This window comes from Balaenoptera physalus (genome assembly GCF_965194825.1).
Source record: "Balaenoptera physalus genome assembly, chromosome: 12".
Classification (NCBI taxonomy): Eukaryota; Metazoa; Chordata; class Mammalia; order Artiodactyla; family Balaenopteridae; genus Balaenoptera; species Balaenoptera physalus.
This window is the reverse complement of record NC_138897.1, coordinates 18,425,685-18,441,341: the sequence shown is the minus strand read 5'-3', so window position 1 is coordinate 18,441,341 and position 15,657 is coordinate 18,425,685. Positions and strand designations below refer to the sequence as shown.

General features: G+C 39.2%; 1 protein-coding gene across 6 annotated transcripts in view; it reads left to right on the top strand.

The window, feature by feature from the left end:
* Positions 1-15,657, top strand: part of WDR7 (WD repeat domain 7) — a 366,979-nt gene that overhangs the window by 71,468 nt on the left and 279,854 nt on the right. For all 6 annotated transcript variants that reach the window (XM_082416400.1, XM_082416401.1, XM_082416402.1 and 3 more), the window contains one exon: positions 1,025-1,239. In XM_082416400.1, coding sequence (XP_082272526.1) covers positions 1,025-1,239 — 215 coding nt within the window. The remainder of the gene's footprint in view (positions 1-1,024; positions 1,240-15,657) is intronic.

Sequence of the window (15,657 nt, the reverse complement as noted above, 5' to 3'; positions counted from 1 at the left end):
GAAAAATTTGGAGGTGGCAAAAATAGGCAGCTCTTTAGAGTATGATTATGAAAAGTGGGATACATACCTAGTTAACCCACCTGGGTTAACTGTGTGTGTGTATGTGTATGTGTGTGTGTGTGTGTGTGTGTGTGTTTTAAACAGGTGAAATAATTGCATGTTTATAAGCTGATGGGAATGATCTGGTAGGTAGGGAAAACTGATGAAGAGAAAGAGGAGAATTGTTGACATGGTGTCCTTGGGCAGACAAGAGAGGGATGGGATGTAAGCCACAGGTGTGTTAGGTAGGAGCCTGGATAGTTCATTCATAATTATTGAGTAATGCGACTGGAGATGTGGTAGTGGGAGTTTGTGGAACTTCTTTTTTAATTGCTTCTTTCTCTATGAAATAGGAAACAAAACTTTTCATCCAGATGAGGGCAGGAAATGGAATGGTGGGATTGGAAGAGAAAGAAAGTATGGAATAATGAACTAGGAGAGTAGGAAAACGAAAGGTCTGTGGAAATGTGGTCACTATTAAGGGCCCACTGAGATCAGTGGTCAGGAAATTCAAGTGGATCTTTCAGCATGTTCATCATTCATGTCCATCTTCATTGTAAGGTGCAGAGTAGGTGGAGAGTTGAATTCAACTAGTGTTGAATTGATTCTATAAGATTGACATATAGTTTTAGAGGAAGGTAAAATTATAGAAATTGCTGTTTGTAATAGACTAATGGTGTGGCGTGATCAAGGAGACCATCTTGGAAGTGGAAAGAAAGTAGAAAAGCCTGGAGGAAATTGTTGAAATCTTGGCTCTGAACTTGAGTTTATTGGGAAGTTGTGGTAGGGCCTTACGGAAAAGGAAATGATTAAGGTAATGCTACATGGCAGATCATTAGAGGAAGGAAATACAAGAAAATGTTTCTGGGAAGCACTGATAAAACATATTCCTACATTAAAAAATGTCCATGCATTTTCCTTTCCTAAAAAATGACTTAGAGTCTTCCAGAGTTGTGTAATGATTATGAATATATATGTCTTCCAGGCGCACTGGACCGGTGTGTGATGGGGATCACAGCGGTAGAGATACTGAATGCTTGTGATGAAGCAGCTCCTGCTGCCGTTGACTCACTTAGTCACCCAGCAGTCAACTTAAAACAAGCTATGACACGACGCAGTCTTGCTGCTCTTAAAAACATGGCCCATCATAAGCTACAAACTCTTGCAACTAACCTCTTGGCTTCTGAGGCATCTGACAAAGTAAGTTTTGTATGTGGGCTCATGTGTCCCCATTCAACTTCATTTAATAATGCAACTTTGGCACGTCTTAGGGAATCATTTTTGGGAGATGACACGGGTGAAAAATAAGCTTCTGATTTTTATTTAGGTTTTCCAACACAGTTTTTAAGTATTTCACGTATTTGGCAGTCTGAAAAAGTGACTTGTTCTTACCATTCAAACTATTTTAAAATGATTCCAACAGACTTAAGTGACTTCAGTTTCTGAAATTAGAGCAAACGTTTTATGTATAATCTGTCTTTCGGACTTTCTGACGGTCTTCCTGTAGAAAGGTTGAGCATGAGCTAATATCTTCAGGAGAAAAAAGTAACAATTTATGCATAATTCGGATGTTTCTAATTGTGGCTTATCTTTTATTTTAAAAGTAGGTTCTGATTTTATTAAGGTTAGGCCATTTAAAGATTTAAGAAAATATATGAGAGTAAGTATGGTGAGGTTGCACAAGTGCTGGCATTTTTCTGCAAGACCAAAGCTCAATCACACTTTCCTTACTGACACTTAAAATCAATGCATCAGTTACTTCTTCAGTTAACAGAAGATTTTCCTACTAAAAGAAGAACAGTCAACCCCAGTTCATTAATTGGCTACTTGTGTTTAGTTTTGTAGAGACTAGTCACTATTTTGTTTGTGGTATTTGTGTTCTGTGGTATTATTAGAACTAGTTTGTCTCTGGTAATGGATAAATGCATCCTAGAGATGATCCCAGTATTTTATCTGAATCACTACTCAAAATTCCTACTTCCATCTTAGAATTCATTAGAATTATGAATGGGTAACCAAATACCTTTATTTTCATTCCCTCTTATTCCTGATTCCTATTTTTTAAATGATGAGACGTGGAATAAATACCAAAGAAGTTGAAAGGGTCATCTACGAACTTGAAAATTTGCCCACGAATCAGCAAGTGCTAATGATGTAGGAAATACTACAGGCAGCTCCACTGACCCATATCCTCCAGTGATTGGCAGTAATATTTGATCATTCTGTCTTTCCCCAAAATATTAATGTTTTATTGGCTTTGTTATATTGTATGTTTCGTAGATTAGAATTGTGAAATCCTTCTGTGATTTTTTTCATGCTTTCTGTTCCATGCTCTAAAGTTGAATAGAAATCAGGCTTAAATGCATTTGCCATGCCTATAATTTCTTTGAAGAGGTCATGTGGATGTTCCCTAGGAATTCAGTGTTCATAGCACATTGTCTGATGTTCTATATAATTTTAATATTGAACAAACTTATAAAACAATACATTCAAGGGCAAGCATGTATGTTTTGTAATTCCCAAATTTATTCTTTTTCTTGTTGGTGTCCCCTAGAAGTAAAAATTTGGAAAAATAATTATATAACTAGAAAATTAAAGAAAAATAAGTGGTACAGTAACATTTACGAATGGCTTTTGTAAGTGGCCATGGTCCATTATGTGATTTTTACAATCTTGTTTGTCCCTGTTTTAATAGCACATTTTATAGTGCAATTAGTGATAAAAGCACCAGATATCAGAGACAGTACACTTATGTATTGTAAAATATATTGCTCGTGAACCTCCTCAGTCTTGTAGCAGTGGTAATTGTTGCCTGGCCTACAAGGAAAACAATTATAGAAGGGGGAAAAGGCTTAGGAAGCTGAGGCTGCAGGAGGATAATCACTTTATGAAAAATGTATGTTGGCTGGACCATTAGGGATTTCTCTAACTATTTTCTCATGTTGACTTAGAGTCTTCTTCTGAGGGGAATATTTAAAGAGCCATCCTCTGGATGGCTTTCTAACCTCAAGAGAAATGAAGCCCTCCCAAAGTTAAAAAAAAAGTAACCAAAACATAACCAAGAGCCTCTCAGTGGTACAGGACTTACTCTAGGGTATTGGATCTGATTTCTTTTCATGGGTCTCTCAACAGAAAGTGAAACCTCTATGGGAATACTCTATATAAAGTATCCTGGTTTTCCCTTGTTAGAGTAGTGTTAGCAACTGGGCTATTTGGAAGTAACAAATATTTTACATTGTTAATTAGGTTAATTATGCCAGACATATACAGCTTTACAAGCAAAGATAATTTACTGTCCTGTGTTTTTTTTTTTTTTTTTCTTTCACTGGAAGAGCAAGAAGGTGTTAAGTAGAATTATCCTTTATTATTGCATCGAATCTTTGGAAGGTGTGTGTACTCAAAACCCTGTGTATTCCACTTATGACATGTATCTTATATTTCTCCTTGTATTATAATAACATATATACTTACCTAATTCTCCCTACTGAAATCCAGTCTTCTTTTTTTTTAAATTAATTTTTATTGGAGTATAGTTGATTTACAATGTTGTGTTAGTTTCAGGTGTACAGCAAAGTGAATCATTTATACATATATACACTCCTTTTTAGATTCTTTTCCCACATAGGTCATTACAGAGTATTGAGTAGAGTTCCCTGTGCTATACAGTAGGTTCTTATTAGTTATCTATTTTATATATAGTAGTGTATATATGTCAATCCCAATCTCCCAATTTATCCCCCCCGCCCTTTCCTCCTTGGTAACTGTAAGTTTGTTTTATACATCTGTGACTCTATGAAATCCAGTCTTCTTGCAGACAGGGATTATGACTTATTTATCTCATCTCTGTGTTTTCCCCATGACATCTCATAGCAGCTGCGCAATAAATATTTGTTGAATTGGATCATGTGTAACAGAAAGTGCTGATAGCCTCTGCTTCAGCCTCTTTGCCCACCTCTTCTTCTTTCCCCTCACAGTTGATTGTTTTGACTTGACAGTCAAATCTCTCCCTATTCATGAGACTCTAGATGTTTATTAGGTACTTTGCCCTCTGTTCAGTTTTGCATTCTCCCCGTTTGGTTTTGGTGGACAAGTTGGTCCCAGTGTAACTCATTCTCCTTCCTTGCCATCTCTGTATTTTCAAACATCCTGAAATTATCTCAACTTCCACCCCCTCCTTTACTCCTGTTTCTTGTGGCTCTAAGCCAAGGTTGCTCAACCCCAGCACTATTGACCTTTTGGGCTGGATAATTTTTTGCTGCGGGGGACTGTCCTTTGTATCGTAGCATGTCAGAGAAGCATTTTTCCTCTACCCACTGCATGCAAATAGCACCCCCTCTCCCCTAAGCATGACAGTCAAAAAGGTTTTTAGACATGGGGGGCAAAATTGCCTCTGGATTAAAAGCACTGCTTTGGAGAAAAAAAGTTGAGGAATGGTAAAGATCCTACATCCTATTTTTGTGTCTTTCTTTTCCCCTTCCCAGTTTTCTTCTTTAACGTCTCTCGTCTTTGAGAATGGTGAAGCCAGCCTCAACCCTCATCCCTTCTGCCCACTGTGGCAGAAATAGTTCTTGCATTCTCTCTGGGCTCACACCTTTCTGTTCAGACCTTTCCTAAAACACTTCACTTTGTGTGTGGTATTTTTTTGTTTGTTGAGCTTCTTGAGGACAGGAGTTGAGTTTCTCCCCCTTTTATTTCCAGTGCTTAACATAGTATGTGGAGCATAGCAAGTACCCAGGAAATGTAGTGTGAAGTTAGTTTGCAAGTGTAGATTGGAGTCATGTGGAATCAACTCGGGTGCAAAGCTGAGGACTTAACTCAATGAGTAATGACATGATATTGGGTAGTCTTAAAAGGAGATATTTGTTTGTTTAAGAATGATTTTGCCATGTCTGACACTTATATGCAGACCACTTTATAAATGTTGACTTGGGAAATGAATTGTGAGGCTCCTGGGATGATATAGTGAGAGGTGTGGAAACTGGAAAGGATTAGGCAGTGGAAACGTAGACGAGGGATAACTTGTAAGCTGTTGTGTAGGTTGAATAAATAGGACTTCACAAATGAGCAAGAGAAGATTTGAGACATACAGGTTGATTTCCAAGATCCAAGCCTGGGTAAAGGGAGAATGGTGGAGATGTTAACAGAAATAAACAACTCGTAGCATAGGCTTTGAAGTTGATTGTAACAGGAGACATTTGCCTCTTCTGTGTAGTGTTGAGAGATGGGGTACATGTGGCGGGAGCAAACAACCTCCAAGAAAGGAATGATACGATGCTGGGGTAGAGTAGGGATGGGATTTTATTTCCTAAATGAACACTGTAATGGAGTGCCTGAATTAGACTGCAGCTGACATTTTGGGGTGCCTACTATCATTAGATTATTCCAGATATGCCGTTTTCCTTAATTCTCATTACAAATAGATGACTTAGTTATCCTCAGATTTGCAAATGATGAACCTAAAGGACATTTGGTTAGAACAGAGATTGGCAGAGTTTTTTCTGTAAAGGGTTAGATAGTAAAAAAATTAAGCTTTGTAGACCGTATTGCTTCTGTCACAATGATTCAACTCTGCCATTACAGTGGCATTAAAGCAGTTATAGACACTATGTAAATGGACTGGCTCCCAATAAAACTTTATTTACGAAAACAGGCAATGGGCTGGATTTGGCCCCTGGGTCATAGTTTGCTGACCCCTGCATCGGAAGATGGCATTATTAATATCAAGGTTGTGGGTACAGTTCCCCCATGGAATGGCCTTTGCTTCATTTTTGAAAAGCAGTTCAAAGGAGTGGTTTAGAGCCCAAGTTCTAGTCACAGGCGTATCTGTGTTCCAATTGCATCTCTGTAACTTCCTGCCTGTTGGTGACCTTGGACAAGTAACCTCCAGTGGCCTAGCTTACACGTATAATTGAAAACAAATCTTTGTAAAGGAAGTAAAGGTTGACAGTCGATTAGAGCAATGAAATAACATCAAGACTTGGGGAATAAAAAAGAGCGTATGGAGTTAGTAATTAGTAAAGTCATTGGTCATCATTAAGAGCTGTTTTGGTAGAATTAGTTGGGTCAGAAGTCAGGATACAGCGAGCTAGGAATGAGCATGAGGTGAAGTGGAGGCACAGTGTGTGGAAGAAGTTTGCTTTTGGAGAAATAAAAGATTAGTAGCTTCAGTGGCTGCAGGGTTAAGAGCAGAGTTTATGCTTTGGGAGCTCACTGAACACTTTTGTTGGTGGAGGGAGTGATTGGTGGGGCCATGGAAGAGGACATGGTGTTGAGAATAGAGTTGGAAAGTTCACCCTTGTTAGAAATTGTTTCCTTATAATCTGTAGTGATGAAAAGAGGGAGGTGAATATAACAAATTATTTTCAGTGGAAGAAGAGAAGAGTAGGCTGTGATATCTGTTTTAAAAAAAGGAAGTGGTTATAATCCCTTGGAGGTAGAGTCATCTTCTTCTTTTCTTTTAATCCCTCATTAAACTCAGAATAAGTAGTATACTGGATTAAGAGTTAGAGGACTTGTAAGATATAAATAACTAGGAGATCATAGCTGGCATGTCATGGCATTTGAGGAATGCATAAATGAATATGTCAAGAAGAATGTCTGGGCATATCAGGTGATCTTTTTGACAAGTTTTCCCACAAAGCATTTGCCAGACACTGGTTCTTGGTGAGGAGATCTTGGTGGACGCCTTGGGCCAATGGGATTTTATTAGTAAAGCTAGAAAGCCCTTGCAGCCATGGAATTCATTTTTTAGGCCTACTGTGTGTAATTTTTTATTGGGCCCCGTTACATCTTGGGCATTGTTGTATCAATCAGAATCACCCTATTTATATTGAAAAATGATGAGGTTGAAGAAATTGAAAATTGACCAGGATGATTTATCTTTTACCTTCCATATCTCTCTCTGTCGTCTAATTAGTCAAAACCCTGAAAAAATGAATGGACTGTATTTGCAAAGGTCAGTAACTTTGTATTCTGTGTAACTAGGCAAGAGAATGGAATTTACAAGTCAAATATAACCTGCTGAGAACATACTCTGTGTTTTTTGCTTGCAGAATTCACTCTGTTAAAAAAAAAGTTGTACTGATTGAACTGACTTTATGATTCACTGTGAAAAGGGCACTTGTATGGTATAGACAGAGACAAGCCAAATGACGTTATGTACAGGGTACCAGGCCTTGTCTGGTGAACTGTTTTCAGCCTTAGAAAAATTCTTATGATATGCCTGAACTTTGAAGTATCAATTAAACTTGCTTAACATTCTGCTCCAAAAGTTTAATGAATATTTTAAAAGAAAATATGAATATGTTAATTGTATATTTATTATATACTTTGAAGTATATATGAGTTCAGTTTTGGGTTCTTCTAAATGGTTATTAAGACAAAAATTTTATATTACACTGATTGTTGTCTAACTGTTAATAAATACAATTAACGAGACTTAGCTAAGCTGCCCGGCCTTAAGAAAACAAAGGAGTGAATGTCTCTGTAGGAGGAGAATAAACGTTTATTAAATGCCTTTGTGACCAGTGATTCCCTTTGATGGAGGATAATAATTAGAAACTGAATCTGGATGCTGTGTACACTCATTGCTCCTGGGATGACGTTGCATCCGGGCCCTTTCAGTAGACAGAGCTAGGTAGTATTATGTATGTTTACATGAATACACACTTACACAAACGTGTACGTCTTTAAGTATCTCTCTATCTTCCTAAATATATTACATACCTTGGGTTAACACCATTACCTCCAATTCCAACCAAACACCACAGTGGTGGCTGTAGCCTCCCCTTCTGGCTCGTTGTAACTCTCTTCTTCACCTGTGAGAACCTCTCCCAGTATTTTCATTGTATTTATTTGCTCAGTTCCCCCTTTGTGTAAACAATTTCCTGCTCACCCCAAATCTCTTTTTAGGTGTGCCCACCAAAAGCTTGCCTCCCACAAAGGAAAAGAAGTTTCATTTCTTCTTGATTCTTAACATTTTCTTTCTTTCCACCTTCTGCTTCTCTTAGGCATTATCAGTTGTATTCATTCATTCTTGTGTTTCTTTCCATTGAGGCTTCTTTGCCAAAGTGATGTTTTCTTTTATTTTTAATTCTTTTTTTTTTTAACATCTTTATTGGAGTATAATTGCTTTACAATGGTGTGTTAGTTTCTGCTTGATAACAAAGTGAATCAGTTATACATATGTCCCCATACCTCTTCCCTCTTGCATCTCCCTCCCTCCCACCCTCCCTATCCCACCCCCCTAAGTGGTCACAAAGCACCGAGCTGATCTCCCTGTGCTATGCGGCTGCTTCCCCCTAGCTATCTATTTTACGTTTGGTAGTGTATATATGTCCATGCCACTCTCTCACTTTGTCCCAGCTTACCCTTCCCCCTCCCAGTATCCTCAAGTCCATTCTCTAGTAGGTCTGCATCTTTATTCCCATCTTGCCCCTAGGTTCTTCATGACCAATTTTTTTTTTTTTTTTTTTTTACATTCCATATATATGTGTTAGCATACGGTATTTGTTTTTCTCTTTCTGACTTACTTCACTCTGTATGACAGTCTCTAGGTCCATCCACCTCACTACAAATAACTCAGTTTCGTTCCTTTTTATGGCTGAGTAATAATTCCATTGTATATATGTGCCACATCTTCTTTATCCATTCATCTGTTGATGGACATGTAGGTTGCTTCCATGTCCTGGCTGTTGTAAATAGAGCTGCAATGAACATTGTGGTACATGACTCTTTTTGAATTATGGTTTTCTCAGGGTATATGCCCAGTAGTGGGATTGCTGGGTCATATGGTAGTTCTATTTTTAGTTTTTTAAGGAACGTCCATACTTTTCTCCATAGTGGCTGTATCAATTTACATTCCCACCAACAGTGCAAGAGGGTTCCCTTTTCTCCACACCCTCTCCAGCATTTATTGTTTGTAAATTTTTTGATGATGGCCATTCTAAGCGGTGTGAGATGATATCTCATTGTAGTTTTGATTTGCATTTCTCTAATGATTAATGATGTTGAACATTCTTTCATGTGTCTGTTGGCAGTCTGTCTATCTTCTTTGGAGAAATGTCTGTTGAGGTCTTCTGCCCATTTTTGGATTGGGTTGTTTGTTTCTTTGATATTGAGCTGCATGAGCTGCTTGTAAATTTTGGAGATTAATCCTTTGTCAGTTGCTTCATTTGCAAATATTTTCTCCCATTCTGAGGGTTGTCTTTTCGTCTTGTTTATGGTTTCCTTTGCTGTGCAAAAGCTTTTAAGTTTCATTAGATCCCATTTGTTTATTTTTGTTTTTATTTCCATTTCTCTAGGAGGTGGGTCAAAAAGGATCTTGCTGTGATTTATGTCATAGAGTGTTCTGCCAGTGTTTTCCTCTAAGAGTTTCATGGTGTCTGGCCTTACATTTGGGTCTTTAATCCATTTTGAGTTTATTTTTGTGTATGGTGTTAGGGAGTGTTCTAATTTCATACTTTTACATGTAGCTGTCCAGTTTTCCCAGCACCACTTATTGAAGAGGCTGTCTTTTCTCCACTGTAGATCCTTGCCTCCTTTATCAAAGATAAGGTGACCATATGTGGGTGGGTTTATCTCTGGGCTTTCTATAGTGTTCCACTGATCTATATTTCTGTTTCTGTGCCAGTACCATACTGTCTTGATTACTGTAACTTTGTAGTATAGTCTGAAGTCAGGGAGCCTGATTCCTCCAGCTCCATTTTTCTTTCTCAAGATTGCTTTGGCTATTCGGGGTCTTTTGTGTTTCCATACAAATTGAGAAATTTTTTCTTGTAGTTCTGTGAAAAATGCCAGTGGTAGTTTGAGAGGGATTGCATTGAATCTGTAGATTGCTTTGGGTAGTAGAGTCATTTTCACAATGTTGATTCCTCCAATCCAAGAACATGGTACATCTCTCCATCTATTTTATCATCTTTAATTTCTTTCATCACTGTCTTATAATTTTCTGCATACAGGTCTTTTGTCTCCTTAGGTAGGTTTATTCCTAGATATTTTATTCTTTTCATTGCAATGGTAAATGGGAGTGTTTTCTTAATTTCACTTTCAGATTTTTCGTCATTAGTGTATAGGAATGCAAGAGATTTCTGTGCATTAATTTTGTATCCTGCTATTTTACCAAATTCATTGATTAGCTCTAGTAGTTTCCTGGTAGCATCTTTAGGATTCTCTATGTATAGTATCATGTCATCTGCAAACAGTGGCAGCTTTACTTCTTCTTTTCCGATTTGGATTCCTTTTATTTCTTTTCTTCTCTGATTGCTGTGGCTAACACTTCCAAAACTATGTTGAATAATAGTGGTGAGAGTGGGCAACCTTGTCTTGTTCCTGATCTTAGTGGAAATGGTTTCAGTTTTTCACCATTGAGGACAATGTTGGCTGTGGGTTTGTCATATATGGCCTTTATTATGTTGAGGAAAGTTCCCTCTATGCCTCGTTTCTGGAGAGTTTTTATCATAAATGGGTGTTGAATTTGTTCGAAAGCTTTCTCTGCATCTATTGAGATGATCATACGGTTTTTCTCCTTCAATTTGTTAATATGGTGTATCACATTGATTGATTTGCGTATATTGAAGAAGCCTTGCATTCCTGGGATAAACCCCACTTGATCGTAGTGTATGATCCTTTTAATGTGCTGTTGGATTCTGTTTGCTAGTATTTTGTTGAGGATTTTTGCATCTATGTTCATCAGTGATATTGGCCTGTAGTTTTCTTTCTTTGTGATATCTTTGTCTGGTTTTGGTATCAGAGTGATGGTGGCCTCATAGAATGAGTTTGGGAGTGTTCCTCCCTCTGCTATATTTTGGAAGAGTTTGAGAAGGATAGGTGTTTGCTCTTCTCTAAATGTTTGATAGAATTCGCCTGTGAAGCCATCTGGTCCTGAGCTTTTGTTTGTTGGAAGATTTTTAATCACAGTTTCAATTTCAGTGCTTGTGATTGGTCTGTTCATATTTTCTATTTCCTCCTGTTTCAGTCTCAGAAGGTTGTGCATTTCTAAGAATTTGTCCATTTCTTCCAAGTTGTCCATTTTATTGGCATATAGTTGCTTGTAGTAATCTCTCATGATCCTTTGTATTTCTGTAGTGTCAGTTGTTGCTTCTGCTTTTTCATTTCTAATTCTATTGATTTGAGTCTTCTCCCTTTTTTTCTTGATGAGTCTGGCTAATGGTTTATCAATTTTGTTTATCTTCTCAAAGAACCAGCTTTCAGTTTTATTGATCTTTGCTATTGTTTCCTTCATTTCTTTTTCATTTATTTCTGATCTGATCTTTATGATTTCTTTCCTTCTGCTAACTTTGGGGGTTTTTTGTTCTTCTTTCTCTAATGGCTTTAGGTGTAAGGTTAGGTTGTTTATTTGAGCTGTTTCTTGTTTCTTAAGGTAGGTTTGTATTGCTATAAACTTCCCTCTTAGAACTGCTTTTGCTGCATCCCATAGGTTTTGGGTCATCGTGTTTGCATTGTCATTTGTTTCTAGGTATTTTTTGATTTCCTCTTTGATTTCTTCAGTAATCTCTTGGTTATTAAGTAGTGTGTTGTTTAGCCTCCATGTGTTTGTATTTCTTACAGATGTTTTCCTGTAATTGATATCTAGTCTCATAGCGTTGTGGTCGGAAAAGATACTTTATACAATTTGAATTTTCTTAAATTTACCAACGCTTGATTTGTGACCCAAGATATGATCTATCCTGGAGAATGTTCCATGAGCACTTGAGAAAAATGTGTATTCTGTTGTTTTTGGGTGGAATGTCCTATAAATATCAATTAAGTCCATCTTGTTTAATGTATCATTTAAAGCTTGTGTTTCCTTATTTATTTTCATTTTGGATGATCTGTCCATTGGTGAAAGTGAGGTGTTAAAGTCCCCTACTATGATTGTGTTACTGTTGATTTCCCATTTTATGGCTGTTAGCATTTTGCCTTATGTATTGAGGTGCTTCTATGTTGGGTGCATAAATATTTACAATTGTTATATCTTCTTCTTGGATTGATCCCTTGATAATTATGTACTGTCCTTCTTTGTCTCTTTTAATAGTCTTTGTTTTAAAGTCTATTTTGTCTGATATGGGAATTGCTACTCCAGCTTTCTTTTGATTTCCATTTGCATGGAATATCTTTTTCCATCTCCTCACTTTCAGTCTGTATGTGTCCCTGGGTCTGAAGTGGGTCTCTTGTAGACAGCATATATACGGGTCTTGTTTTTGTATCCATTCAGCCAGTCTATGTCTTTTGGTTGGAGCATTTAATCCATTTACATTTAAGGTAATTATTGATATGTATGTTCCTATTACCATTTTCTTAATTGTTTTGGGTTTACTATTGTAGGTCTTTTCCTTCTCTTGTGTTTCCAGCCGAGAGAAGTTCCTTTAGCATTTGTTGTAGAGGTGGTTTGGTGGTGCTGAATTCTCTTAGCTTTTGCTTGTCTGTAAAGGTTTTAATTTCTCCATCAAATCTGAATGTGATCTTTGCTGGGTAGAGTAATCTTGGTTGTAGGTTTTTCTCCTTCATCACTTTAAATATGTCCTGCCACTCCCTTTTGGCTTGCAGAGTTTCTGCTGAAAGATCAGGTGTTAACCTTATGGGGATTTCCTTATGTGTTATTTGTTGCTTTTCCCTTGCTGCTTTTAATATTTGTTCTTTGTATTTAATTTTTGATAGTTTGATTAATATGTGTCTTGGTGTGTTTCTCCTCTGATTTATCCTGTATGGGACTCTCTGTGCTTCCTGGACTTGATTGACTATATCATTTCTCATATTAGGGAAGTATTCAACTATAATCTCTTCAAATATTTTCTCAGTCCCTTTCTTTTCCTCTTCTTCTGGGACCCCTATAATTTGAATATTGGTGTGTTTAATGTTGTCCCAGAGGTCTCTGAGACTGTCCTCAATTGTTTTCATTCTTTTTTCTTTATTCTGCTCTGCAGTAGTTATTTCCACTATTTTATCTTCCAGGTCACTTATGTGTTCTTCTGCCTCAGTTATTCTGCTATTGATCCCTTCTAGATAATTTTTAATTTCATTTATTGTGTTGTTCATCACTGTTTGTTTGCTCTTTAGTTCTTCCAGGTCCTTGTTAAACGTTTCTTGTGTTTTCTCCATTCTATTTCCAAGATTTTGGATCATCTTTACTGTCATTATTCTGAAATCTTTTTTGGGTAGACTGCCTATTTCCTCTTCATTTGTTAGGTCTGATGGGTTTTTGCCTTGCTCCTTCATCTGCTGTGTGTTTCTCTGTCTTCTCATTTTGCTCAGCTTACTGTGTTTGGGGTCTCCTTTTCGCAGGCTGCAGGTTCGTTGTTCCCGTTGTTTTTGGTGTCTGTCCCCAGTGGTTAAGGTTGGTTCAGTGTGTTGTGTAGGCTTCCTGGTGGAGAGGACTAGTGCCTGTGTTCTGATGGATGAGGCTGGATCTTGTCTTTCTGGTGGGCAGGTGCACGTCTGGTGGTGTGTTTTGGGGTGTCTGTGGCCTTATTATGATTTTAGGCAGCCTCTGTGCTAATGGATGGGGTTGTGTTCCTGTTTTGCCAGTTGTTTGGCATAGGGTGTCCAGCACTGTAGCTTGCTGTTCGTTGAGTGGAGCTGGGTCTTGGTGTTGAGATGGATATCTCTTGGAGATTTTCATCGTTTGGTATTATGTGGAGCTGGGAGGTCTCTTTTGGACCAGTGTTCTGAACTTGGGTCTCCCACCTCAGAGGCACAGCCCTGACGCCTGGCTGGAGCACCAAGAGCTTGTCCTCCACACGGCTCAGAATAAAAGGGAGGAAAAAAAGAAAGAAGGAAAGAAGAAGATAAAATAAAATATAGTAAAATAAAATAAGTTATTAAAATAAAAAGTAATTATTAAGAAAAAAATTTTTTTAAGTAATAAAAAAAAAAAACAATGAGAAACGGGCAGACAGAACCCTAGGACAAATGGTAAAAGCAAAGCTATACAGACAAAATCACACAGAGAAGCATACACATACACACTCACAAAAAGAAAAAAAGAGAAAAAAATATATATATCGTTGCTCCCAAAGTCCACCTCCTCAATTTGGGATGATTCGTTGTCTATTCAGGTATTCCACAGACGCAGGGTACATCAAGTTGATTGTGGAGATTTAATCCACTGTTCCTGAGGCTGATGGGAGAGATTTCCCTTTCTCTTCTTTGTTCGCACAGCTCCCGGGGTTCAGCTTTGGATTTGGCCCCGCCTCTGCGTGTAGGTCGCCTGAGGGCGTCTGTTCTTCGCTCAGACAGGACGGGGTTAAAGGAGCAGCTGATTCGGGGGCTCTGGCTCACTCAGGTTGGGGGGAGGGAGGGGTGTAGGTGCGGGGCGAGCCTCGGCACCAGAGGCCGGCATGACATTGCACCAGCCTGAGGCGCGCCGTGTGTTCTCCCGGGGAAGTTGTTCCTGGATCACGGGACCCTGGTAGTGGCGGGCTGCACAGGCCCCCGGGAGGGGAGTTGTGGATAGTGACCTATGCTTGCACACAGGCTTCTTGGTGGCGGCAGCAGCAGTCTTAGCGTCTCATGCCCGTCTCTGGGGTCCGCGCTGATAGCCGCGGCTCGCGCCCCTCTCTGGAGCTCCTTTAAGCTGCGCTCTGAATCCCCTCTCCTCGTCACCCCGAAACAATGGTCTCTTGCCTCTTAGGCAGGTCCAGACCTTTTTCCGGACTCCCTCCCGGCTAGCTGTGGCACACTAGCCCCCTTCAGGCTGTGTGTACGCAGCCAACCCCGGTTCTCTCCCTGGGATCCGACCTCCGAAGCCCGAGCCTCAGCTCCCAGCCCCTGCCCGCCCCGGCGGGTGAGCAGACAAGCCTCTCAGGCTGGTGAGTGCTGGTCAGCACCGATCCTCTGTGCGGGGATCTCACCGCTTTGCCCTCCGCACCCCTGTGGCTGCGCTCTCCTCCGTGGCTCCAAAGCTTTCCCCCTCCGCCACCCGCAGTCTCTGCCAGTGAAGGGGCTTCCTAGTGTATGGAGACCTTTCCTCCTTCACAGCTCCTTCCCTGAGGTGCAGGTCCCGTCTCTATTCTTTCGTCTGTGTTTTTTCTTTTTTCTTTTGCCCTACCCAGGTACGTGGGGAGTTTCTTGCCTTTTGGGAGGTCTGAGGTCTTCTGCCAGTGTTCAGTAGGTGTTCTGTAGGAGCTGTTCCACATGTAGATGTATTTCTGATGTATTTGTGGGGAGGAAGGTGATCTCCGCGTCTTACTCTTCTGCCATCTTGAAGCTCCTCCCCTTTAATTCTTTCTTGAGTTCAGTCATTTCATTTCTGATTTTTCTAATTCTCATTTGTATTGTTCTTTCATGTTGAGTATCATTTTAAAAATGTTCTGTACCTTGTTTTGAAATAGTACATTTGTTTCGATCTGCTGCTTCAACTTGTCTGTTTTTTTTCTGGTTCTTATTTTCTCTCTCTCTTTTTTTAATAGAGGGCCGATTTTTATTTAAGATCCGGCATGCAGGGTCTTAGTTCCCCAACCAGGGATGGAACCTGTGCCCCATGCAGTAGAAGTGCAGAGCCGTAGCCACTGGAGCTCTAGGGAATCCCCGTTCTTATTCCCTTTTTACTTGCAATAATTTTGACCTCAATACTTTTTGTTGCTCACTTTGTGAAATGATTTTTCCTGGATTTTTTGAGTG